At 40.3% G+C, this 27388-nt stretch overlaps 1 protein-coding gene across 5 annotated transcripts in view; it reads left to right on the top strand.

Annotated features, from left to right (window-relative positions):
- schip1 (schwannomin interacting protein 1) overlaps window positions 1–22174 on the top strand; it is a 223477-nt gene extending 201303 nt beyond the window's left edge. For 4 of the 5 annotated variants that reach the window (XM_083913704.1, XM_083913706.1, XM_083913705.1 and 1 more), the window contains 6 exons: window positions 11845–11963; window positions 13486–13603; window positions 14234–14431; window positions 19203–19326; window positions 19960–20053; window positions 21265–22174. In XM_083913704.1, coding sequence (XP_083769830.1) covers window positions 11845–11963; window positions 13486–13603; window positions 14234–14431; window positions 19203–19326; window positions 19960–20053; window positions 21265–21316 — 705 coding nt within the window. In that variant the 3' untranslated portion in view covers window positions 21317–22174. Of the gene's footprint in view, window positions 1–5496; window positions 5655–11844; window positions 11964–13485; window positions 13604–14233; window positions 14432–19202; window positions 19327–19959; window positions 20054–21264 lie in introns of those variants that run through there. The other variant, XM_083913707.1, reaches the window with a different exon arrangement.
- The last annotated feature ends 5214 nt before the right edge of the window (window positions 22175–27388 follow it).

Genomic DNA, 27388 nt, shown 5'->3' with positions numbered 1-27388 from the left:
CTGTCCTTCCCTGTTTGCCCACCCTAAAACATTTCAGATGAGCTCCTCCTTTATGTCAGAAACCATTATCCAATTAAGTCACAGGCTGACCCTGGGTGAACCAATAAAGCCATTAAACCCACAGTCAACCAAAACCAGCCATCGATTTAAGCCATGTCAATTTTCCAAATGAACCATGAAGTTAAAAAGAGCAAAAGAAAATGTTCATCATTAGATCACAAGAAGAATCAAATATCTACTGCGGCCATCTCTTACATCCTGATGCTGCTTTTTATTTTATTAAGTGAGCTAAAAGCTCCCCATGTGTTCACTAGAGGTTGAGGTCTCAATATGTCATCCTATTTTCAGATTCTCATGTAAATCTATAAATCTGGTATCGCCGTATTGTTGTCAGCAGCAGTACCAGCAGGGTGGAAGGGTGATGGTGAGATTTATCAGCTTGGCCACAGTGTGTCATCCCGGTCCATAGGAATACTGTCAGCTCGCCAAGGCCTCAGAAACTGATTGAACGTTGAATCCTGTCACGCACAGTATTTTGCTTATGCGTGTGTGTGCGCTAGCCCATGTATGCTTGACTAGAGAGCTCTGGTGTAACAGTATATGAGGTGTGGCCTGATGAATTATAAATGAGGACTAGAGTAGGCCTACAGTAGATACCGCTGATGGATCATGCTAGAATGACAGAATTGATCAATAGTGGTAAATGGACTTGCATTTACAGTATATAGCGCCTTTGTAGTCTTCCAACTACTCAAAGAGCTCTACCTTACATGCCGCATTCAAACATTCACAAACACATTCATACACTGACAGCACTAATTTGCTCATCAGCATCTTATCTCATCATTCATACACCGATGGCACAGCCTTCAGGAGCAATTAGGGGTTCAGCGTCTGGCCCGAGGATACTTGGACACGATCGTCTGATTAATGGACAACCTTCATTATCTCCTAAGCCAGATAATAGCAAAAAAAATGTTGGAAACACTGAAATACAGTATAAATTAGTTGAGTTCGCTACTACGTATAGCATCTAGTTCCCCCTGAAACCACAAAATGTAATTTCTACATTTCTGTTTATGTACAAATTAAACAAACATAATTTACCATAGAGAATGTTTGTTTGCTTTTTACTTTGGGCAGAGCCAATGTCTCTAGTCATTATGCTAAGCTAAAAAAACATGTCCCATCTCTGAAGTTAAAGCACAGACATGAGATTCTCGAGATATTGAACTATTCATTTAATTGGTCATACTGTAATTAATTAGGATGGAGCGAAAGCACAAAAAAGGACTAAAATATCATTAGAAGTAATTATTGTTACATATAACAACATATACAATCATAATATAGACTGAAGGTCATATTGAGTATACACAGATAAAATAAAGCAAAGTGTAGTTTAAAAGTTTCTGTATTCATTCCAACTTCTAAGATGCTTTTGACCTTGTTTTACTGCACAGTGATTTATGGGTGCACTATAACACCTTATCTGTGCAGCAAACCTTTTTTTATTTATTTAAGAAAAGTCTATATTTTGTCCTCGAATTATATATAATTTGACAAAACTTCACCCCCCTCAGACACCAGCCTCTGTGTGAGTTAGTGGACTCCCTGATAGGCCGCCCCGTTCTCCTTTCGCAGGCCAATTTGTTTGGAACACAGAGCATCGCCATGGAAAAATCCTCACCCCGTTGCTATGGTAGCAGCCCCTGTTTTTTTCCTCCTCTTTCCAAAATAAGATCAGCTCAGAGTCTGTAGCACATTTCATGTACAAGTGTCAGGTGTTTTAATATCACACTAGACATTAAGGATCCAAGACCTATAAACAAACATGGAGTGGTGCTGATAAAAACAATGAGTGTATCCTGAGTATAGGTTTGTTCGTATCAAACAAATGCATGCTCATACACACAGAAACACACACAGTGCCATTGGCCTTGAATCCCAGGCTTACAGGAGGTGCCAGGAACCCTCTCTCCCACAGTCACCCTCTGTTCACTTGGAACAATAAGCCTGTGTGTGTGTGTGTGTGTGTGTGTGTGTGTGTGTGTGTGTGTGTGTGTGTGTGTGTGTGTGTGTGTGTGTGTGTGTGTGTGTGTGTGTGTGTGTGTGTGTGTGTGTGTGTGTGTGTGTGTGTGTGTGTGTGTGTGTGTGTGTGTGTGTGTGTGTGTGTGTGTGTGTGTGTGTCAGAAATGCAGCTGAAAGTATCCCCCATTGCCCTTGAACTGTGATTGAGAGTACGTGTGTTTCTGGGTGTGTTTGTAGCATCCCGTGCATTGGTAACCCCGGTAACCCTTCCTTCACGACTTCCTATACTATTTGAATCAACACTGACTTCACCTTCACTATGAAGTCAGCCTCAGTAATGAGAATCAGCGGGGCAGACTCTGCCCCACCCTTCAGCTGAAAACAGGCTACCCTTGCTCACAACTAACAGCGGTTGTATTGGCCTGTGTGTGTGTGTGTGTGTGTGTGTGCATATACGTGTATATGTGTGTGTGTGTTCGTGTGTGTGTGTGTGTTTGTGTGTGTGTGTGTGTGTGTGTATGTGTGTGTGTGTGTGTGTGTGTGTGTGTGTGTGTGTGTGTGTGTGTGTGTGTGTGTGTGTGTGTGTGTGTGTGTGTGTGTGTGTGTGTGTGTGTGTGTGTGTGTGTGTGTGTATACGAGTGTCTGTATTGTCGCCAGCAGCAGCAGTCCAGTGCGGGTGGATGCAGGAGACAGCCAGACAATTCGTTGCACTCTATCCATAATCCTTAGGGATCAACACTGACTCAAACTCACTTCCTATTTTTTCATTCTACCCCAGTGTGTGTGTGTGTGTGTGTGTGTGTGTGTGTGTGTGTGTGTGTGTGTGTGTGTGTGTGTGTGTGTGTGTGTGTGCGTCTGTGTGTGTGTGTGTGTGTGTGTGTGTGTGTGTGTGTGTGTGTGTGTGTGTGTGTGTGTGTTCAAATGCTCTTTGATGTTGTCATGTAAATCCATTATTCCCCCAACAGTATTTCCCCTCATGTTATTTCTCGTCTTCTCTCTCTCTCAGCAGAGTAACAGATGAATGTGACTCATGTTCATCACTATAAGTCGGCGTTCTCTTCCCTCTCATCTTTCTCCTCTCATCTCTCTTGTATACCCTGTTGTCTTTGGCTGGCTTTTTTATCATCTGATATCTCTGTCTTCCCATTAGATCTCTGACTGTGTAGTATGATTCATCCTCTGAGTCGGTCTGCAGGTGGAGGATTGATGCCTCGAAGAAAGAAAGATACAAATTTTAACAAGCTTTCTGTCTGCTTAAAGTCAGAGTTAAAGTGTTATGTATTTATCCGAGGCTATGCTATTGTTTTAGTTTTATGGTTAGGTTTCCACTTACTTGACAAATATAGTGCATTTTTCATTCCAACCCCGCATTCATTGACTAAATGTAGTCTTTAAATGAAGGATCAATCTCAGCCCAGCTCAGTTTTCATTTCCAGGGCATCAAATACCACCCATTTGTCACAGCCCTTGGCGTTTGATACACCCTTGATTGTCTGTATGAAACGCAGCAGGCTTTAAACTGTAAACCAACCCATGGCAATATTAGACTCTCAGAGCAAGTGCTCCAGGATTAAGAGCGACAAAGTCCGTGCAGTCAGAAAGTCAGGTTGGTGGATGGATCAAACAAACAGATGAACTTTCACCCAGGAGGCCCACGTTTGTGTCTCGTTCATGTCCCATGTGTCCCAAGTGGTTTGTTGCCTAAACCTTACCACAAAGTTTTGTTTGAATTCTCATCGCTAACCCCATGATTTAAAGCAGCAACCGTAGTGTAGTGTAGGAACAACACTTTTCAGAATAACAGTTTCTTGAATAAAATAAAGTCTACAATAAGCTAAATAAGGCTTAAAGAATATGAAAACAAGATTAAGATTCTGACCGTGCATTGTGTGGTGCCTTTTTGAAGACTGGTTTTGGTACTTTGAGCTACTGTGACACACGTAAAAAGGTCTGATACAGCCATACAATTTCCTGTAATTACATACACTATATATAGTTTTAGCTCCTCTTTCACTCTTCAAATATGAGGATTTGCTGCTTTTCAGTATTTTATATTGTTTTAAATTGATATATCTTTCGGATTTGGACTGTTCATCAGACAAAACAAACAATTTGAAGAGGCTAACGAGAGCAATGGGATAGATATTTACACTATTTACACAATTAAGCAACGAAGTTATTCAGTCAAGACAAATATTCATAAATTTGATAATTGGCATCAATCCTACGCTAACATGCATACAATTTAATCATTGCACAGTAAAAATGCAATTCCCTGTTTTGGTGTACATGACTTATAAGTTTATTGAACATGGTAATGGTTTTCCCATTTTTGTGTGTAACCAGTTGATGGTTTGTGTGAAGTCACGCCCTTCTGCTGTGTGATTCCGCAGCCATATGTGGCCATAATTTTCTGTCTGGACGGGTATGACAAATATATGAGTCACGGGTCGATAACGTCTCTCTAGGATGAGATCATTTCACACCGCGGAGAGCTCAGATTGAAAATGTAAGTCACCGATACAAGGCACAAGCAATCTCTGTGTATCGGAGTGAGTGACTTTGTGTGTAAATGTGTGTTTGTGTGCCAGACTAATGGTCCATTGTGCTCTGTCAGGGTTTATTTAGCTGGCTGGGGCTGTGGAGCTGCTGCAGGAGTCCAGACAGGGTACTATTTTTACCTTAGCAGGAAGGGAGCCCACTACCTCCTCTGTCACATAAACACACGCTTTCACATTTCATTTTGCCTCACATATTTAGGTTAATCTACATTTTAAGTTAATCTCTCCTTTCATAAACATACAAAGAGTTGTAAGCCATTCTAGATAAGAGGCTTAGGACGCATAAAAATAAACAAATTCAGAAAGGAGTTCTGGGTCCAACAGAGGGAGAGTAAACATAGGCCGAGATAGTGTGTGTCCAGTAGAGGCTCCAGACACACTGGGAGTCATCTAAACATACGCACACACACATGGGCACGCTTAACATTGCACACTGCCATAAACACACACACACACACACACACACTGTGGCTATCCAATGGTTGAGGTGTCTCTTTCCAAATGGGTTGCAAGCAGCTGCTGTCAGAGCGTCAGAGCGTGAAAGCGAGGAGGAAAAAAAAAAGTGTGAGTTTCTCCCTCTCCCTCTGTTTTGCTCGCTCTGGCTGTGAGAGGCCGCCCTGACCAGAGGGTGGAAGGTAGGGAGGGTCTAAAGGGGCCTTACCTCTGACCATTGTGCTTTCACAGTCCTGTGGGAGAGGCAGAGGAGAGACAGGAGTTGGCAGAAAGTGCAGGGAACTGAAAGAGAAACAGTGTCACAACATGTAAGAGAAAGATGAGGAGAAGTCACCAGTCGAGGAGTAGATTTTGTTTGTGTGTGTGTGTGTGTGTGTGTCAGGCCATGGTAGGGGTGAGCTGGCTGGGAATATGATTTGTACTGACTGGGCTAAACCTCAGGAGTTGGTCTGGACTAACCTACTTACTGTGGTGTAGAGAGTAAAAGACAGGAGGACAAGGAGGGAAGGAAGGATGAGGGAGGCACTGGATAATATGGATGGATGTGGTGGAGTGGATGATGTCATCAGGCAAACGTCCAGCCTCTACCTCAGTGATGACTACAAAGAGGTAAAGGACCATGTTGTGTCTTATTCACATGCTTATCAGTCCAATTCATTGACAAATCTGCATAATGAAGGCTACTGGAATAAGCGATGCGGTCAATAGAGGTGGGATATTTTAGGTCGTACATATGTTGACTTTGACAGTTTGCTCTTCACATTGTCTGCCAAGTTTGTGAGCACATACATTCACATACAGCTACTTTTGTTAGATTTTTTGGGGATTCACGCTTATTCTTTTGCTTGCTGACAGTCAGACGTCAAGATTGATCCCATTCTCCTCTCTGTCCCTTCAATATGAAGCTACAGTCTGTCTGTCTCCCTTAATGCTAAGCTAAGCTAACTGGCTGCACACTGAACCGACTGATATGAGAGTGGTATCGATATTCTTATATAACCTCTGGCAAGAAATCAAATAAGCGTATTTCTCAATATTCCCTTAAAAGTGTTTGATGTGTTGTTGTGTAGCTATGTGACTCAGTCCAAAGACTGAGGCTGATGTAATGCTTGAGGTATGGGTATTAAAGTGCTTAGATATTTGGGGCAAAGCTATGACATAATGTGTGAGTAACCAGGCTTTTATCCTTAAATCTGCTTCAGTCTTTTGGGTGGAGAAAAAAAAACAGATTCCTCCACTGATTTTTTTTCCCCCTCAAATCCATAGTCTGGCCTTCTCGCAGAGGGAAAGCTCAGATATCACTTGGAGATCTATTGTCCTGTCTAAACCCACTTCATGCTCCCCTTCTCTCCTGCCTCCCTTTGTCATCCCCCCCCCCCCCCCCCCCCCCCACCTCTCTTACCACACACACACACACACACACACACTCATGTACAGCCTTTCTGCCACTTGCTGAGTTGTTCTCTTCCAATCTGAGTGAGAGGAGCATCTTGCACTGACCTGAGGCTGACCCTTTATGAGGGGTCAGGGGTCAGGTCCCTTATCTGGGATGGAATGTTGCACTGCCTGGACAGACAGGTCTCAGATAGCACGAAAAGGGGAGACAGTCTTACACACAGGATGTAGAATTTAAGTGTGCATACTTTAGCTATCTAGCATTTATACTGATATGATAGTGGTGGAAATATTATCATTTTAAGACATTTAGGATATATATTTAAGGCAAGAAAATAAACATGTGTGTTTCCCGGAATGTCCTTCTATTCATTTAAACAGAGTATGCTTGGACTTTAGATTTTCAGAATATATATAAAAGTAGATACAGTTCAAATCTGAACCTGCAAGAGCATTTGTGTGACCTGTAAAGCTATTTAACTCAGTCAAAACACACATACACACATACACACACACACACACACACACACACACACACACACACACACACACACACACACACACACACACACACACACACACACACACACACACACACACACACACAGAAGACACAGTGACCTTGTATCTGTTTGTAGAGCTGTGAGCTCAGCAGCAGTTCACTGTCAGGCCTGGAAAACATATCAGAGTGAAGTGTTTCCAGTTCTTCCAAACACATGCTGTGCTTTTCACCATTGCTTCACTGAAATAGCCCCACACTCACAATACCTGGTATTTGTGTGTGTGTGTGTGTGTGTGTGTGTGTGTGTGTGTGTGTGTGTGTGTGTGTGTGCGTGTGTGTGTGTGTGTGTGTGTGTGTGTGTGTGTGTGTGTGTGTGTGTGTGTGTGTGTGTGTGTGTGTGTGTGTGTGTGTGTGTGAACAGTGGGTTTTTGTGTCCAACCAGGGAGTGAGGTATCGGCAAGTGAAAAGCCACCATTGTCCCGAAAAAAGAGAGCACTTAGTGAGGAATGGAAGGAAAGACATGAAAGGAGAAAGGAGTATTAATAAATCTCCTTTTTAAATCTCTCTCTCTCTCTCACTCTCTCACTCTCTCACTTTCTCACTCTCTCACTCTCTCTCTCTCTCTCTCTCTCTCTCTCTCTCTCTCTCTCTCTCTCTCTCTCTCTCTCTCTCTCTCTCTCTCTCTCTCTAATGTTAATGTGATGGAACCAGCAATTTTCCATGTCATCATCAAGTAGAACCTTGATTTGCCAACATAGCCTATTCAGTAAGATTGAGAGAGAAATTTTAGCGGGAAACGTACCCAACAAAGTGCAGAGAAGGTTGCAATAACGTTGTATCCATGTCCATTCAAATTGAAGTCACACTTGGAACAAATCTACTTATGTAAGTAAGTAAGTAAGTATGTTTTTAGATTCACATGATGGGCTATTGGTATGGGTGGTGAGAAGAGAAGAGAATTGTGTGGCAAAGAAAGGAGAGGAAGAGCTTGTATTTACTATCCACTCCATACCTCCACCCCTTAGTGGCATATTCCACACCTCTGTAAGTGGTTTACAGGGCTTCCATGATGACCCCCCCCCCCCCCCCGACATACACACACACACACACACACACACACACACAAACATAAGGAGTCAACACAAACATGCTGTATAACGGATGATGTCTTTACAAACAGAGGAAGTTGTGTTGTCAGGCAGTCGAGGGATGTAGAGATGATATGCCCTGCATGCAAATCCAGATGCATACTAGTGATAACTTTTGCTAGTGGTGCTTTATTCCTCTCTTATGATAAAAAATGTAAAGTGCTACGATTGATTTCATCGGCAGTGCATTCCAGTTACTGTAAGGCTGATGTGTTCAGTCAGTTCATTAATTAGCCAGTTAAGAAACAGAAGTTTAACTGGCAGCTATTTTGATTATAGTTTCAGCCATTTTTCAAGCAAAAATGCCAAACATTTATTATCAAGTGTGAGGATTCTGCTTTTCTCTGTTTTCTATGAATGTAAACTGATTATCTGTGGTCGGACAAAACAAGACCTTTTTTTTTCGATATTTTATAGACTTGGGGATCAATCAATTAATTGATAAAACAATCATCAGAAGAATCAATAATGAAAGTAATTTTCTACTTGCAGCCTTAGTAACCAATAGATGACTAGTTGACCAATCACCAGTCTAATCTATAGGTGTGTTTCCACTATGGCCGACTACCCTGAATGAGGTGGGACTATCTCGCCAAAAATGCCCCTAATTTGCATGTGAGTCGCTCAGAAGGCTGTTTGACCGAGTAGAAAGAGGCCCTACCTGAGAGCTTTTCTCACCTAAGATATACACGGTTGCTGATTTGATGTAGCTCTCTGCAGGATTTGACGTGTTTTAGTACAGGTGCCAAAACAACACAGCGAAGTAGAGTAGACACTTATATCTAGTGGTGTAGAAGAATGCAGCGCAGATAATGGTCTCTGCGCACACAGTGGGGTCACAGACTGTCTGTGACCAAACACTTTTACAGCCCCTCAAATATTTAAGGTGGAGTGTTTTCTTTCATGTTACTTGTACATAGGTTGACGTGGTGAATCATACAGGCCACCTTAAATCTAACTACAACTATTCTGTATTTCTCTGGAGGACGAACACGCCGCTGTACCACTGATCAGCTGATCACCGGTGTTCGAAACCCATTCAGAGTGATATGTCACTGCCGGAGTCTCGTAAATCCCTCTCGGGCCTTTTTTTGTAATGGAAACACGTCGACTGAGAGGTCATTTGAGAGGACGTGCCCTGAAACTCTCCTGGAGGCCACTCTACAGGGCTAATGGAAACGCGCCCAATGATAGAAACAATACATTTCACCCTGACTTCCCCACAGCTCACATAGTGGCAGTATAAATGCTGTTTATTTGAAATCATTGCAGCAGCATGTTTTTGTGTTTTGCCTCATATATTTAAACAGCTCTCAACTATGATCACATGATCAAATCCAATGACCTGTTCAATCGAGTTACAATGACTGGCTGAGAATGTAACCTTGATTATCTCTAAGAAAACCTATTTCTAAGTTAAGTTACCAGAGGCTCTAACAGTGTGGGAATAGATTTTTTGTATCTGGAGAGAGTTGGACAAGTTAAACCACTGTATGTCTTCGCATCAACCCAACAACCCTCTAGCAGTGAGTGTGTGTGGTCTTACATTTGCAAACTGTTTTGAAACCAAGCTGTAAAGTTTATGGTAATGATGTTTGCTGCATTTTGATGCAAAACATCCCCTGAGCCTTCCTGAGTGTGTACCACCTGGACCTCAGCACAACCCCCACTTTTGTTCTTTCTCAGCCCTCACCTCATGAGGGTAGCAAACTTTGTCTGGCTTTTGTCTTTGAGCAGCTGTTCTGTGGAGTAACGTGACTGACAGTGTGTCAGCTGTGATGTATGAGTGATGTACATGTACATAAATGTGTACCACACAGGCTACTGTTGCGCCTGTGAAGAAATGCATTGAACCTCTAAAGTGTGTTTATTTGACCCCCCAGGCTATCTTTCAAACACACACACACACACACACACACACACACACACACACACACACACACACACACACACACACACACACACACACACACACACACACACACACATGTACACACACAAGCACACACACACACAAAGGAGCAGTGCCAGCTCCACTCCTCTACATACCAGTGTGTGTGCTGGCAGTGCAAAGTGCGTCTTGTGGGCTCTTGTGTGGAGTGGGATTATGTTAATTTGTCCTTGATGGAGGCACTCTCACTTAGGCCTGCACACAATTGTCAGGAGAGACAGACAGAGAAGGCGTTGAGAAAACGAGTGGGAGAGAGGTGAAGTTGTGATAAGCAATTTGGCAAGGAAAGAACAGAACAAACTGCAGAGAGATAGAAGAACATGAGAGGCCTGAGGCTGACGGAGAGATGCAGAGAGTGGAATTGTTGATCATGAGAAAGAGAGAAAGATAAATGACTGGTGAGGCTGGATCAGGTAAGCAAAGAAAGCATGATAATGGGAGGAACGTTCGTGGGTGAGGAAGGTGGAGGGAGGGAATAATGGGAAAGAGACCAAAGAAGAAGTAATGCTCACCACCTTCTCATCTCGATTCTACTCTCTGTTTTTGTCATAATTCCTTTTTTTTATAGTGAAAGAAGATATACATAGAAATACCGGAGGAGGGAGAGATGGGGGCAGGGGGTTGGGGGGGGGGGGGGGTGTCCCTGGCCATGCCGTTTACATGGTATATCTTACCAGTAGGTCATCAGGTACCCATCCAAAGCTTTAAAAACCCTGTAAAAACCCCTCTTAAATATTGAAACCAGCAGTTCCCAATCTTGGGCTCATGGCCCTCCAAGGTGTCACACTATATTGTTTGAGATCTTAATATGGTTAAAGAAGCAGTAAAAAAGCATTTTAATACATAAAATTATGTGATGCGCTGAAGTTTTCAGACTGACAACTTTCTGTAGATAACTGCTCTCTTAAGTTGTGACAAAAGCCTGGGCTCTAAAGCTTTTGTGCGGCAGTTGCATGTGTGGAAATGTTTACCTGCTATCGGCCGAGACGAGACATCCTATGGGGACCTGCGTGCGTGTGTGTGTGTGAAGTTCTGCCAAAGCTGAAGCTGCACTGTGTTGGGAATTCAGGATTGAGAAGAGGCTAAGTGAGAGCAACTCTGGAATTGTGTAATATTAGCATGTGTGAAATAGCTACTACTGCTCTTCCTCTGGAGTTTACCATCCATAAACTTAACCCTGTGTGTGTGTGTGTGTGTGTGTGTGTGTGTGTGTGTGTGTGTGTGTGTGTGTGTGTGTGTGTGTGTGTGTGTGTGTGTGTGTGTGTGTGTGTGTGTGTGTGTGTGTGTGTGTGTGTGTGTGTGTGTGTGTGTGTGTGTGTGTGTGTGTGTGTGTTGGAGTGCTCACTGGTTTGTTCTCTGAGACAACAGCACCCCCTGCTCTTGGCTTCTGGTACTGTCAGCATGTAACGAGCCCTTGTGATATTTCACACGTCTTTTTTTTTCCAGCTGACTCCACACTTTGTATCAGAGCTTGTCAGGACAACACTCAAGCTCTCGGTGCAAATTAAGAGGAGGCTTCTGCTATTAATAAATCTGCACCTGTGATTTAGACTGTCAGAAAGAGCTCGGGATAACTTCTATTTGCGCACAGAGCTAGTCATGTGGGGGAGGGAAAGGGAGTTTGGGCGATGCAGCATGCCAGAAAGTTATATATACTTCGGTGTGAGGTGCCGTGACAACAGGCATCCACCCTGCTGAAGAGTCTTTTTGGAAGACAGCTCATTCCTACCAGCCCCGACCCTGACCTCTGACCTAACTGCAAAAATACAATATAACTAATATCTTGTTAATCTCCTGTCGCAGGCCCAAAAGAATGAGAGGGAGTCTATCCGGCAGAAGTTGGCTCTGGGCAGTTTCTTTGACGATGGGCCAGGCATCTACACCAGCTGCAGCAAGAGCGGCAAACCCAGCCTGTCCTCACGGTAAGACCTCTGACCTCTGATCTGTGTAGTATTACTTCTTTCTTCAACAAGATTCATGTGACTGGTGGTTTTCTGGTATTTTTTTGTAGTATTTATACTTATTCAGAGTAAATCTGAAAGTCTAGATTTATTGTCATGGATACCGGCAATGAAAGGACAAACAGGAAACAGAATGACAGGAAGCAGAAAGGATTTGTGAAGTATGAATGAGGCACACAGCCCTTATGCCTCTCACTTCCCGAAAGACACACACACACACACACACACACACACACACACACACACACACACACACACACAGAAGTGCTACTACCACCTCCTACACTGTACCTTACTGGAACTAGATGTTCTGTTAACACAGCGCTCTTTGTATTGGATTTCTCAATATTAATGATTGTGACGCTCAGTGCTTTACTGATGATGATGATGATGATGACTATGATGATGATGATGATGATGATGGGGGAAAAGTAAGATGACAGTAATGTCTGAAAATATGACACATTGTATTAGAGGCTGACTGATTTTTTGAGGCTGATCCCACTCGGTATTTGAGAATTTAAGAATAAGATAATGATACATCGGCCAATATTCTTTTATTGTAAAGATCCCTTTAATTTATTTTTTAAAGAATTGTGGAAAAAGAAAGCCTGCACTATAACTCCAAGCCTTATAATGTAATATGAAAAATAGCCTCACACCTACATGATGTGTGTATAATTACTACATATATATAATATACTGAGTGAGACCATTTATAGTCAAAAGATAAACTTGTCAGTGCTCACTCGTGACATTAAATCAGCTGCGTGTCGTCAGAAAAAAAGTTTGTAAATACTCACACAATCGATTAAATTGGAGTTGCAGGAAGGTTTTCGGTGATGCTGCCTCTCCTGGAAAAAAAACAATCAACTCACCCCTATTTTAATCGGGACTGATTGGATCTGTGCTGTGTAATCAATCAGCTCTGTTTGTAATTACTGCATTGAATAAGCAGGTTATCGATCAACAGTGGGCTGGGTCTACACCTAGTGATATTCTGCTGCTCTGTGGCGCGCAACCCCCCCCCCCCCCCCCCCCCCCCCCCATTGGATGAGACCTACCAGAGGTTTCCTGGATCAATCCATATTGAAGAAGAGAGAGGGGAGATGATTAAAAATACAGCCTTAATTCTATCCTCAGCCAGCACCTTACTCTGGTAATGAAGGCAGCTGGTGTCTGTCAGGATCTTCTTTCTATTTTTCTCAATTTTTTCTGCACTTTTTCTCTCTTTAACACATGGGGGACACAGTTAAGTGTGCATACTAATAGCACTCTCAGTCCTTTATTGAGGCAAAACACTTTGTTGAACTCATAGGTCTTTTGTATTAGCAGCAGTGCTGTTGACATTGCTGCCTGTTTTGGCCCTGGTCTGAGTCATTTACTGCAGAAAGAGCAGACATTGAACTGACTTGATTCTTATCTGCATTTATGCTAATCTAAGTCACCCCCTGTTTGAATCTATCTCTGTTTGTCCCTGCAGGCTGCAGAGCGGGATGAACCTACAGATCTGTTTTGTCAATGACAGCGGCAGCGACAAGGACAGCGATGCGGATGACAGCAAGACAGAGACCAGTCTGGACACACCTCTGTCCCCCATGGTACACACTCACATCCACACAGAGCTATAATAATATTTCTCCAAAATTCAAGAAAGAAAGAAAATGGCTTCAAATTATGAAAGGTGTATTATAATATACAGGGATGACGGTGTGAAAGTGCCAAAGTGTAGAGATCTGACTGTGTGAAAACGAGACTGAGACAGAACAAGAATGAAAGCAGTGAAACGGTAGATATCCGTTATGAATCAGAGAGATAGCCGGCGCTTTAGTCGCTCTATGAATGTCTTTGCTCACGTTTTCTGGCCTGTTAACCAATTCACGGGCAGCAAATGAGAGGTGAATTGGAATACGCTTGCCACGGCCTTGGATGACTGGCCACATTAACCTCCCGTCAGCCTGTGACACATTTAACAGAAAGAGTGGGAGAAAAAGGGAATTATCATCTCTTAACATGTTCTTCCACACTCTCCTCACATCCTATTTGATGTAAATTGATCAAATCCGCATCCCAAAATGCCAGGCATACATAAACATTAACCCTTTGACCTGCTCTTTCCTCCTTTTCTTCCTCATTTCTTTTTCTGTTCATTGTCATCCTCGACATTTTTTTCTACCTTCCAACGCTTGTCTTTTCTCCCTCTTCTTCCTTCCTCCACATCCTCCCTGCAGTCCAAGCAAAGTTCATCCTACTCAGACAGGGACACCACAGAGGACGACTCGGAGTCTCTGGAGGACATGGACTTTCTGAGTCGACAGAAGAAGCTGCAGGCGGAGGCGAAGCTGGCCCTAGCCATGGCCAAACCCATGGCCAAGATGCAGGTGGAGGTGGAGAAACAGAATCGCAAGAAGTCACCAGTGGCCGACCTGGTCAGTATTAGAATTTCACAGTCACGCTGCCTTTGACTGTGAAGGTGTACATCAATAAGGACATATTTTTCGAAAAAAAGAAAAGGGGGAAACACCTCGCTAATTTTATTAAAGACTCTTATAATAATAATAATAATTCATTTTATTTATATAGCGCTTTTCAGAGACCCAAAGTCGCTTACAGAGTAGGACATATAATATATACAGACGATAAACAACAGGAGACAAGGATGACAAGGATGACAGGGATATTAAAATTGATATTAAAAAAATGCATGGCCTGAACCAAGAGTTGTGTAGTTTTATATGGATATGGTTAGCATGGAAATACAACACAAAATTGATGCAATGGAACCAAGAGCTCCACTGATTTATCAGACATGTAAGAGGACACTCACTCCAAAAGTGGACAAAAGCATAAATGCTGCTACAGGCTTTTGGTTTTACTTTAAATCAGTATTTTTATTTTAACAATGACTACTTGTATGTGAAAGGGGTTTCACAGAGAATTATCCCCCGAGCCTTTCGTTCCTCTTGGCTCTACAGAGCTTTATAGTATCTTTCAACTCATTGTTTAAGTTTAAGGCCTACAACTTTACTGTTTTGCTCTCATCAGTGTAGTTTTTGGCAGTCAAGCAGCTGTTTTCAGCATAAACACTCACGTAAACACTCAGCACCAAACCACAGGGGGCCAAAGTTAGTGACTAGCTGGTGATGGAAGTTGAACATTTATCTGCTAAAAAGCCAGATGCTTTCTCAGAGTTGGTGGAGAGGAGAGTGAGTATTGGAGTTACATCTGTCTAGTGGCCAGAAACTTCAAATGAATGCTAATGTTGCTCCATATCTGCTAGATGTGCAAGTTGGCTACTGCTTGCTTAGAAGTTCGGCATATTTAAAAGGTGACAATATGTAAGTGTTGTGTTTATAACTTGTTACCCCTGCCCACAAGTGGCCAAAAAAATCAATGATCGTAGGTTTAAAACCATCAGCATTATTTCAGGGTTTTGTATATCGGCCAAAAAGTCTAGGCCTGTTGTATCCAAACACCTCTACCTGCTGCTGATGATGGTTTTAAAGCAACACCAAAAGCTTAAAATAGCAATTATTCCTCCCTCTGTTGTAGTAACTGTGTATACAAGTGATAGAAAGAAGGCTTTGAAATTAGCCTCTGATAAAAAAAAAAATCATATTTTAACCTCAAAGATAAGTTAGATCGCTAATTGTAGCACAGGCTGTACTTTTTATGCTTTTTGAACTAAATGTAGGCTTAGACATTATGCTAAACATGTGTCATTACATTTCTCAATTCGTCAAAGTGTGTAAAAATAGATGGGCGGCTTGTGTCAGTAACATATGAGTATTATATGGAAACTCACATGTATGTTGTAATGATGTCACAGGGATCTGCCCCCATTTAGAGGAAGGAAGGTGATGACGACCCTCCTCATCTTTATTTCATCCATTTTTATCCGCCTCACTGCCTCTTTGGGAACACACGCACCAACACACTCACACACCCACACTGCTAGAATTACACACACTACATTTACACTCGGACTCAGCCTCAGGCAGAACTGCGTTACTTATTCAGAGAGGAGAGGGGCAGCTCGGCCAGGTCCATCTATAATTCATACACCGGAAAGTATTGACTTCAGTGTTTAGGGATGTGGCCGTGCTCAGCAGTCAGAAGACATCACTGTCACATCGGGAACAAACACACAGTGAATGTTAAGATGTATTAAAGCCGCCTGCCATGTCCTCAACACCAGAGATCTATTAAACTGAAGAAGTTACATGTGCTTAATGCTATGCTAGAACAGTGATTCCTAACCAAGGGGCTAGGGTACTTGAAAGGATAGTAGAGTAGCTCAACTCATATAAAAAAAAACATAATAATTATGAATTGATGGGAAACAGGATTAAGAAAGCCTGTGAATGTTCTCATTTGTCCAGGTCATCGTTATCCCCAAAGCAATTTCAGTCCAAAGCAACTCGACAAATAATCAAGTCCAGTGCCCATCTGTCAAGTCAGATGTAAAACCTTAAAGCTATATTTTGCCACAGAATTGACATGAAGCTAAAAGTAATGGATGAATGGTTTAAATAGTCAGCTCAGAGAGGATAAACATTTAAAATAATTCCCTTGAAAGAATGTGTAGAAAGGGGAAATACTTAGCTAAAACAAATGAATAAATGGTTGAAATCGTTAGCTAAAAGTTATAGTTAAAAGTAAAATAACATATATATATATATATATATATATATATATATATATATATATAAATAAATAATTAGAAATAGTGTGTAAACAGGTCCAATATTTTGCTAAAAATATGGTTAAAAGAGCCCAATATAATGTATATATATATATATATATATATATATATATATATATAACATAAACTAAATTTGATAGATACACAGTTGAAATAATATGCTTAAAGTAATAGAAAAACAACTGTAATAGATATACAGTTGAAATAATAACATAAAAGTGCATTTATAGATAGAAAGTTGAAATAATAACATAACAGTAAAAGATAAACAGTTGAAATCATACATCGAAGTACAGTTCTGGATAGAAAGGTGAAATAATAAGCTGGAAGTAATAGCTAAACGGTTAAAATAAAAAATAAGAGTAATAGATGAAGAGTTTAAATAATAACATAAAAGTAGATTTATAGATAGACAGTTGAAATAATAATATAAAAGTAATAGATTAACAGTTGAAATAATTGACTTTAAGTGATAAATAGTTGAATGATCAGGCTTCTGACCCCTGTGGTAAACACTGACTATTGAACTGTATTAAAAATCATTATAACATACCACTAAAGTCTTTCTTATAACAACACATTTGGAACATGACGGGTGGTGCTAGTGAAGGGGTGCTTCAGCTCATCTGATAGATGAGAGATGGGGCTTACGTCAGACATAAAAGGCCCACGGACAATCACTCTGGGGGGGGCGGTTGCCAGTTGGTCTAATTCAGTTTCAAATAAACTGGATTGTCCTACATCCTCATCAAGGGCAAAGAATGGGAATTTGACCGGCACCGTAGACCTGCATCTTACTGTCTGTCTTTGTCCCGGGAGTGTGTTTTTTTTTCTGAATCACTGAGCGAAAGCAAGATAGTCATCGAGGGAAAAGAGGAGGAGGTATTTAGATTCTACTGTAAAACCTCAATTCTCACTCTCCGCTTCTTTCACAGAGAAGTGTAGTTCCTCAGTAATATTGAGTCATTGTTGGAGATTTGTCTATTTGTCTAATAGTATTGAACACTCAGGCAGTAATTTGTAATTGCAAGAATGATCAGAGAAACTCACACAGCAGTCAACAGACGAACCTGTTGAGTCAGAACTAACACCAATCTCCAACCTTTCCCACTCGTGTTGTCTTTGACATCACATTTCTCTCTATGTCACACTGCAGTCGCCCCCTCGTGTGCGTGTCCAGACACTCGAAACTGAAACTGACACACGGCAGCCTCAAGTGCAGTTGCATCAGTGCCAATGTGAAAGTGAAAGAGGGGTGAGAAACTAGCGAGAAGAGCGAGGCCGGATGCCCAGACGCAGAAACATGAGAACGTGCACATTTTCTCACCTACTGTTTGTCAAGACTGGAGATGAAGTGGGAGGGAGAGAGAAAATGGGTGTTGGAGGGAAAGAGAAAGAATGTAGACCGGTTGGATGGCAGTGTTGACAGAGGGAGAGTCTGGTAAACAAAAAGCAAATGATCTGCACATTTATCCCTGAGAAAGCACACTTTTTAATTTGATTCCATGTTGTAGCTGCACACAGAAGTTATCTGAGAATATGAAGCAACTGCTGGTGGCAATGGGACTCATTAACACATTCACAAAGCCAGCAGAAGCATTGGCCGAATCATATTAAGAGTGATACTGAAAAATAAAAGCACTGTTCTGAGCCACGTCAACAACTTTGAAACTTCCAGGATGCTTTGTTATACGGAAGCCATTCATTTTCACTCCTCAGGAAATATTGTGTAATTTCTCATCCTTGATTGTCACTTAGCTTTGTCTTTGGTTACATAACAGATGCTTTACTATTGTAGATGAGTAGGAAGACTTGTTCCAGTGGGAGATAAGAAGTGAAATGAACCCGATTGCTCCAGTTTTTACTGTACATTGTGGCTTCAAAGCATTCAGGAAGAGCAGCGTCACTGCTCGCCTCTGCTGGAGAATCAAAACTTTGTCACTGAGTTCATATGCTGTTTATTTGTATAGGACAATGTCAACCGGCGTGTAATCCAATAGCAGTTTTAACTTGGAATCCCCCAACTTTACAGTCTCCCTACACAGTGTGGTGAACACCACAAAGAAGTAATCATACTGTATTCCCTATTGTTGCATTTGTTTCTTCTTATGTATAGTTTATATCTGTTGTTTCATTACTATCAGGAGAAACCACAAATCTTAAAAGCAGTCATTTTTAACGTGAAAAAGTAACTAATTGCACGACTTTAAACAGCAGATAGAAGGTGAACGTACTGCTGAATATGACCCAATAATGTGTGAAAAATGTTACTCCTCACTTTTTAGAAAAAGAAAACCAAACAAACCTTGCATCTGAGAATCTGGCACCAGTAAATGTTTTGCAGTGTTGATTGATAAATGATTTAAAAGGCTACCGAAATTGTTATTGATTGATTCATCAATACAGCTGGCTAATTGTTACGATAATAACCATAATGTTGATGTAGTGACGTTGATGTATCTTATTTATGTACCTGTGTCTCTGTTTTTCGGCAGCTTCCACACATGCCTCACATCAGTGAGTGTCTAATGAAAAGAAGCCTGAAGCCCACTGACTTGAGAGATATGACACTGGGGCAACTCCAGGTTATAGTCAATGACCTGCACTCCCAGATTGAGAGTGAGTAGACCACAAACACACACACACACAGCACAGTACACACACTGTACTGTCACTGACCTCTACTTTCAACTGCAGAAATGAGCAAGAGAGCAAATGGGGAAAAACATGCACATGCATACTGACCCCTATCCTTTCAAGTGGATGTGAAAGTACTTCTATATAGTCAGTCAGTTCAAAGAAGTGTACCAGTGAACAGCTTCCCCTGAGCATTTACTGTCATTGCACTGTACAGATCATTGATCCTGCTACTCAGGGATGAATAATCTCTCATCTAACATAAAAAACCTCCAAAAATTCCCATGAGTCCAAACTCATGAGCTATGTTTTACTTATAAAACAGACTTTCCCCTCAAAATCTCTTTTGTTGGTGCTGCGTATTTTCTGGCAAAGCTCAAGGAACAATAGAACCATGTGATGTGAGAACAACAACAACTATTGATGTGTCTGACTAAGGATCATAATGTATTCACTGGTTTTGTGGGGTCATTTTATGAACCCATAGAGGGAATTTTTTTACTTTACAGCATATCATGTAGTAGATCACAATATAATATGTGTTATGGTCAACTGTGGTCAGTGTGGTGTTTTAATGATTTCCACAAATATTCTTCATATTATCTGCCACTCCAGGTTTGAATGAGGAGCTTGTACAGTTGTTGCTGATTCGGGATGAACTACACATGGAGCAAGATGCCATGCTGGTTGACATAGAGGACCTCACCAGGTGATGAGGCACTTAATGAGGAACTTATTCACCGCATTTACCTCTTTTTCTTAGCTCATTTGACGTATTAAAGAAAAAAATACTTCATACAAAGAATAGGGTCGTAAAGAAGTAGTACATGTTTTTGTTATTGATAGTCCATCTCACAATGCATTCTGTCTCTTCTACCCTGTCTGTGGCTCTTAAGCTCATTTATTCCTACTGAAGAAATATATATGATATTAGTACATAAGCCGAAAAGGGCAGTGCTTGCAATTTTTTCTTTTTATTTTCTGTTATCTCAAGATCACATGTTATTATTTTATCTTGAGAAAACCAGTTTTAATTTATTTTATTTTTCAGCAACCCAAAAATCAACGAATAAAGACATTTCCCTCAGAATTTAGTTGTTTTGATATTGATATAATTTATAAAAGACATATAATACAATTCATCTTATTTCCATATACTTTACACTGGAGATTGAAATCAGAGAACAAAGTCTAAATACTTGATTTATTCTAAAATATTGTTATTTTTTATGTCCAGAATTTGATAGAATATCCGCTGTGGCTATACCACTGCTGTACAACATGTTTTTTTTTTTAAATAACTAAGACACTTCAACAAGAACCTTTATTTTGTGATAAAACAGTAACCATTGTGTCAGATGAGAAGTTTTAAGCAATGTTTTCTTAGGGCTATAGGATTCAAAAATGAATAGGAAGTGTAGAGATCACTAGTTTCTCACACTGCTCTGGTTTGATCTTGGTCCATTCTTATTCAGTCTCTTCCACAGTTCGGTAACTGTAGTGGGTTTCTTAGACATTAGTATGTTGCAAAGCGTTTTCCAGAGATTCTCTTTGGAGTTTAGATTTCAATTAACAGTATCTCAGGATAAATCAAGTATTCATACTTTTTTTCTCTAATTTTGATCTCCAGTGTAGGTGTTTTTTATTTTCCCCCTTTTTTTTTATGCTAAAAAACGGACTTCAGCTAACATTAATTAACATTAACAAGTCCTTAACCGTAAGGTAGATCTATGTAGTTGGACTGCATTTACGGGCTGATTTGATATTCAGTGCTTGAGCCATACCCTGGATGTCAAGTAGGCCCTAATAAGAGAAAACAACGGTTTCTCGTGGTAACAGGTTGATCCTCTTTTTTAGGATTTGTTGACAAAAAGAAAAATATCACCAGATTTATCGTTGAACTGTTGTTCTCTTTTCCAGGCATGCTGAGAGCCAGCAGAAACATTTGGCTGAGAGGACCCTATCCAAATAAGATGTCCATCCCTGCTCCACCCTGCTTCCCTCTGCCAAGCTAAGCTCCCGCTCCAAACCAGACTTTTCCCCACTGGCCATTCCACCTCTGCCCTGTGTTGATCCAAATCCTGCCCGCTTGTCCCAAGTATTTTTGCTCCTTGCGGCTTCCCCCGTCTCCCCATGTCTACCTTCCTGTCCGACCCACTGACTCCAGTGGTAGCAGCAACACAGAAGAAGGCAACCCTATTTCATTTGCTTCTGTGGTTTTCTCCCAGCGCTAAGGATGGAGCAGCACTTCCTGCTTCCTGGGAGAAGAGGAAACTGATTGTGTGTTGTCATGGATTCTGTCCCCAGCTTCCTGTGCAGTGATCGGCCTTGCTTTTGCTATCGTTTCTTTTTAACTTTCTACATTCGCCACTAAATTATAACTGTCAAATGCAAAGATTGTGGGAAAAAATAAAATAATAGTGAAAAATTTAGTAGAAAGTCATTCATGAGAAAAAAGAAACATTGAGTTAAAAAAAAAAAAGCGATGGAAACTAACTTTTCAGACCATTTTAAGTTGGACGGTAATTTTAAAGTATTTCAAAGTCAACCTGTTTTTATTCTGCACAAATGGTAGTTTTCAACTGAGAAATGTTTATTTGAAGGTGCTAAAAGAGTGTAAAGGAAACATGCCTGCCTTGTAGTGGAGTCGTAGCTTTTGGTAATACGTTCACTCTAATTGCTCTTCAACATTTTGTGAATGTTGATTTTCTGACACGAGTCATTTTAAATGAATAAGTGTGTTAACATCGTTTTCATCCTACTGTAATCAGAAACTTTATTTGAGGGAAGAAATGTTTATGTACAGATATGTAAAATAAAGAATAAACTTTGTTTCATATATGTTGGTTTGCTGTGCAATGTGTTGAATCCATACAGCTACATGTCTTTGCATGTCAGACGGTTGAATTACTGCTTCCTCTTTCTAATGAACATAGGAAGTGTAATCAGTGGTCGCAACTGCAGCGAGAATATAAAGCATTGCCACATTACGTAGCAATGTAGTATGACTCAGCACCCTCTGTTTCGGTCTTGCCTCATCTGTTTGTCTCAGTGACTCAATATTCATTTGGACAACCCCTTTAAAGTCATAATTAGGATTTATTTTCTTTCACGGGAAAAATGGAAATTAAATGCACAAATGATGAACGGTCAGTTGTGGTTCAGTGTATACATGTACGGAAATTATGGCTGGAAGGGGCAGTAATAAAATAATTTTTATTTTTCATTTAAAATATGAAACATGTATTTCTAAGAAAGTTCCTCCCTCTCTCCTGGTGGCCTCTCTGTGTGATCATAGTTCATCAAGTTTCAGTCTTTAATGGTTCTAAGGTGAAGAAAGGCCAGGAAACTCCGGTCAACCACTGACTGGCCACTGCAGTTTCAGAGACTGCACTTCCTTTAGCGTGTTAAACACAAAAAGTGAATCACAGGTCCTTAAAACTGGGACTGGAGGCTGTAAAGAGAGGATGAAGTCATGCTTTGTGTATCAATGGGAATTTCATATTATTCTCATTTTGTGCCATGTGCAATTCTCATAAACTGAAAGAAACTGTGCTTTGGATGGGAAATGAATTCTTGATCTTGGAAAAAGAAGCAAAACAATCTCATTCTGGAGCTTTTGATCATACCACCTGATCATCCTCAGCAAATATACTTGCCCAGTCATCATGTAGATGTTTCAATTTACATTTTTCTAAGCATTTTAAGTTCATGTAGGCTCAAGAGTTGATATTGAAAGTGAATTATCTACCTTATTATAAAAGTCCTCCTTATGTACCCACAGTATTCTAAAATGACAACAAGCAAGCATAACAACATTTATATATTTGAAAATGCATAGGCCTATATTATTGGCTACATCTATAATTATAGATTTAACAATTGAGAAATATATATTATGATGATTTAGATATAAATATAATATGAGAAATTCATTATTTTGGCCTATATGAGATACAATAAATGCAAAAATATCAATGTAGAATAGAATTTATGCTATACTTTATGGATGGTGGAAGAAGTATTCTGATCCATCACTTAGATATTAGTATCACTATGTAAAAAATTATCTCTTGCAAGTAAACGTCCTGCATTTAGAGTCAGCCTTAATTAAGGGATCCGAAGTATTGCAAGCAGAATACTGTGTGCATCTGTGTGAAAACACCAAACAATATTCATAATGTGAATAAAACACCAGAATTGAGTAATGGTCCCGCGTGCACTGTCTGGTCCCCACGATGCCGATGAGCCTGGGTTTACCTGCCCTTTCATTTACCGCTACAGCCCCGAGTGTTGCTCAATGTCATGACTTTTGTATGACTTCTTTCGACACACTATACTATGACTTTTTTCAACATCCTATACTATTAATTTTTTTCTAACTTACTATGACTTTTTAGGACTTTTTTAGACATCCTATAATACGACTTTTATAGGAGTTTTTAAGACATATATTGACTTTTTACGACATCATATAATACGACTTTTTAGGACATTTTTAAGACATAAATTGACTTTTTATGATATTTTGAGATATACTATACTTTGACTTTTAATGACATGCTGCAGTATATGACTTTTCAGGTCTTTTTTCCTATGATCGCTTCTTATAATTTGACAAAGTAAGAATGACTTGTCTAACCAGGCATGCCGTCATTAACTAATCACACAGCGCAGACAACAACACGAGCGCAAAAAGTCCACTGTATCACTGCGATGTCATCCTTTTCAAAGTCAAACTCTCTGAGACATTTGTTGCGATGTTGCTTTTTCATGTGTATATACTGTATGTATATTTAGTTTTTATGTGGTGTGTTCTGCAGATGCTGTAGCTGATCTCCAGCACTGACGGAAGGTATAGATCCTATACATGTGGTGATGCTGCTGTTGACAGGACCAGATGCTTACCATCATATACTTATAATTAATATCTGAGCGCAGCTGCTTCCTGTGAATCTGCATAATCGCTCATCTTCGCAGTCAACCTAATCTATTTTTTGTCTGTGAGGAAATGCAAAAGAATAGTATCTCTATGGTTAGTATGCACCCATGTGGAGTTGTGTATAATCTACTCATCTTTTATTAGACTACCACTATTCTATGGAATCGTAATCATTCGTACACAGTTACATCACACCTTGCTTTCCTTTTTTCAAGATCAACGAGGAAATCACGCACTGTATATGACGTTTTAGTTTTCTTTTTGCTGGTCGGCTGAGGGAATCCCCTAAAAACGCTTCTATAAAAACAATGAGAATGGAGCAACACAATACTACTGACTTAGGCACGAGCTGAGATATCTGATCAGAAGGATGGCAGTCTATAATTTCTGCAGTAAGTCAGCGAGCCCGAAACAGTTTTTGTCCCACATCTACTGTTTATTGTCATGCCACCCGTGTCTGTGTGTGTGTGTGTGTGTGTGTGTGTGTGTGTGTGTGTGTGTCTGTGTGTGTGTGTGTGTGTGTGTGTGTGTGTGTGTGTGTGTGTGTGTGTGTGTGTGTGTGTGTGTGTGTGTGTGTGTGTGTGTGTGTGTGAAGCCATAAAAACGCATCTGTTGATGCTTATTATTATTATTATTTCTCTTGACCTGCAGATTTCGCCAGCTGTGTGCTGCTGCTGCTGCTGACCTTGAACCGGCGCACATCCACAGGACTCCCAGTGCGCACTCTGAGCACAGAGAAGTGCGAAGACTGCTCATTGCTCTTCAAGAACCTCCTGCTGAATGTCACAGAGCTTCTCGGCAGCGTGAGTACAATTCACTGCACATATGTTTGTGTTGCGATACCATATTTCCTCTGTAGTTCATTAATAATGAATACCTTTATATTGTATTACAGGATGTTTTGTGTTTTGGCATCGCCTCTGATAAAATGGTGGTGGGGAGTAAAGCTGAGACAGTGCTGTCCTGCACACCCCCTCAGGTAACACTCGTTGATTTATCGGTGATATAAAGTATTCATTAATTCATCTTCAACAAAATTCATAAATAAAAACAACTGTACTTTGAATTGTCTTTACTTTTTGTTTAAGGAAAATATACATCCTAGTAATTGTTGTGTGCATATTTTTTAATTTTCCAAAAAGAGGATTAAATTGTGTTTCATGGAAATAGCCTCAAGCTAAGCTTTCATTTACTTTTACTTGGTCCAGCAAGTGTATGGTCCAGAGTTGCTATGGGCACCTGACTTGACCTTTAATGCTCAAATGTTTTTTCCCCACAGAATTCAGGCTGCATGATGAGAAGAAACTCACCCTTCAATGAGGTATGCTTAAGTTACTCACTAAATTCTGTTTTTAAATTATTGTTAGAATAATAAATTAGAACTCCAGTATCAATTTTACTTAAATGAACCTCTACATTTGTTATTCATCTGATCTTTGACACATCAGAATTAGGATATTTTACATTATGCACCCATTTAATCACTCATTTTTCTCATTTGCTCAGTTTTATTATAAAGCAGACCGATGACAGATAGTTAATTATTCTTGTTTTTCTTGACAGAGTGAATGTCTGGGGAACATCATGAAGGACTTGGCACACTATGCTGCTGCTATTCAGTCCTACCTCCACTCCCCACTCAGAAGTCCTGTGGAAGAAGTTGCACTTCTGAGTCCAACTCTGGGAATAATACAGAGCCTTAGGGAGGTGTGTTTGTTATGCATGTGTGGGAGGGGAGAGTCAGAAATAGTGAGAGAATGTCCTGGGAAATAACATTTGAAAGTCGCCTGATGAACTCTTTCTTGGTTTATACAGAACTGCTCCCCGGTGCCGAATGGAGACAATGACTCCTCAGAGGTATTTATTATCTTTCTTCTTTTTGTTTGTTCCCTATTTGCTCCTCATCTTTAAAATGATATGAGAGCTATCACTGTAAATATTTTTCTAAGACACACAGGGAACTTATTTTGTGTGAAACTGGCAGACTATTATTGTGTATTCATGGTCTGTTTTTTTAGGGGTATGCTGCCCAGATGTGGGGAGATGACACCTTCAATAACAGGCAGGAGATGTGTAAGATGATGAGGGGCTTCCACGTCCGGACTATCACCATCAACCGAGCTATGGGCTACATCTCCTCAGGAGACCACAGGAAGTAAACATCCTGCAACCTCAAAATCACTATCATCACCACAATATCTCTCCTCTTTTAATTTATTACAACTGAACAAGCCTTCCTGATCATTCACTACCATCATTTACAACTACTGACCAAGTTGTGCTTTACACTGCACACGCTGCACGACTGGGCAGGCATAAGCTAGCTGGACAGACTTCAGCATCGTCACTCAGTGAGGGCTGTTGGCCCTTTAAATGTATGAATGTATTCCAATATTTGGGGGAATGTATCTATTTATTTGAGATCTATTTATAACATCTATTTATTCACTTGATGGCCTGTGAAGTTATTTATTGTTATTTATAATAAAGTTTTTTTTGCATCAAGCGTTGAAGTGGAAGGAGTGATTTTTTTTTTAATGAAACTGGGTGCAAATGAAAATGGAACTGATGACAGTGGAGAAAGATGTACTCAGATCTTTTACCTCAGTAAAAGTAGCAATAGTACAGTGTAGAGATACAAGAAAAGCCCTGCATTCAAAAGCTTAAATAAAAGTACAAAAGTATTAGCATCAGAATACACTTAAAGTACAGAAGTAAAAGTACTCATGCAGAATGGGCTGTTTCAGAATAATGTACTGTAAATTGTGTTATTTAATTATAATTACTGATGTATTATGTCACTTTAATGTCGTAGCTGGTAAAGGTGTAGCTCATTTTAATAACTTTATTTGCTTCTCGGTTGCTTGTGAATTCCACCAAAGGGATCAATAAAGTCTTATCTTTACCCATGATAACACGTCATTTATATGCTAATTGTACTTTGTAATATTAACCAGAATCTGCAAAGTAACTTAAGGTATCAAATTAATTAATATTAAATTAATAATTAAGTACACAAATACTTCTGAATTGTAGTAGAGAAGAAGAATAAAGTAGAAGAAAATGTAAATACTGAAGTGACGTACAAGTAACCCAAACCCA

The sequence above is a fragment of the Echiichthys vipera genome, assembly GCF_963691815.1.
Source record: "Echiichthys vipera genome assembly, chromosome: 5".
Lineage (NCBI taxonomy): Eukaryota > Metazoa > Chordata > Actinopteri > Perciformes > Trachinidae > Echiichthys > Echiichthys vipera.
Note: the sequence above shows the minus strand (reverse complement) of the source record. Positions and strands in the feature narration are given on the sequence as shown.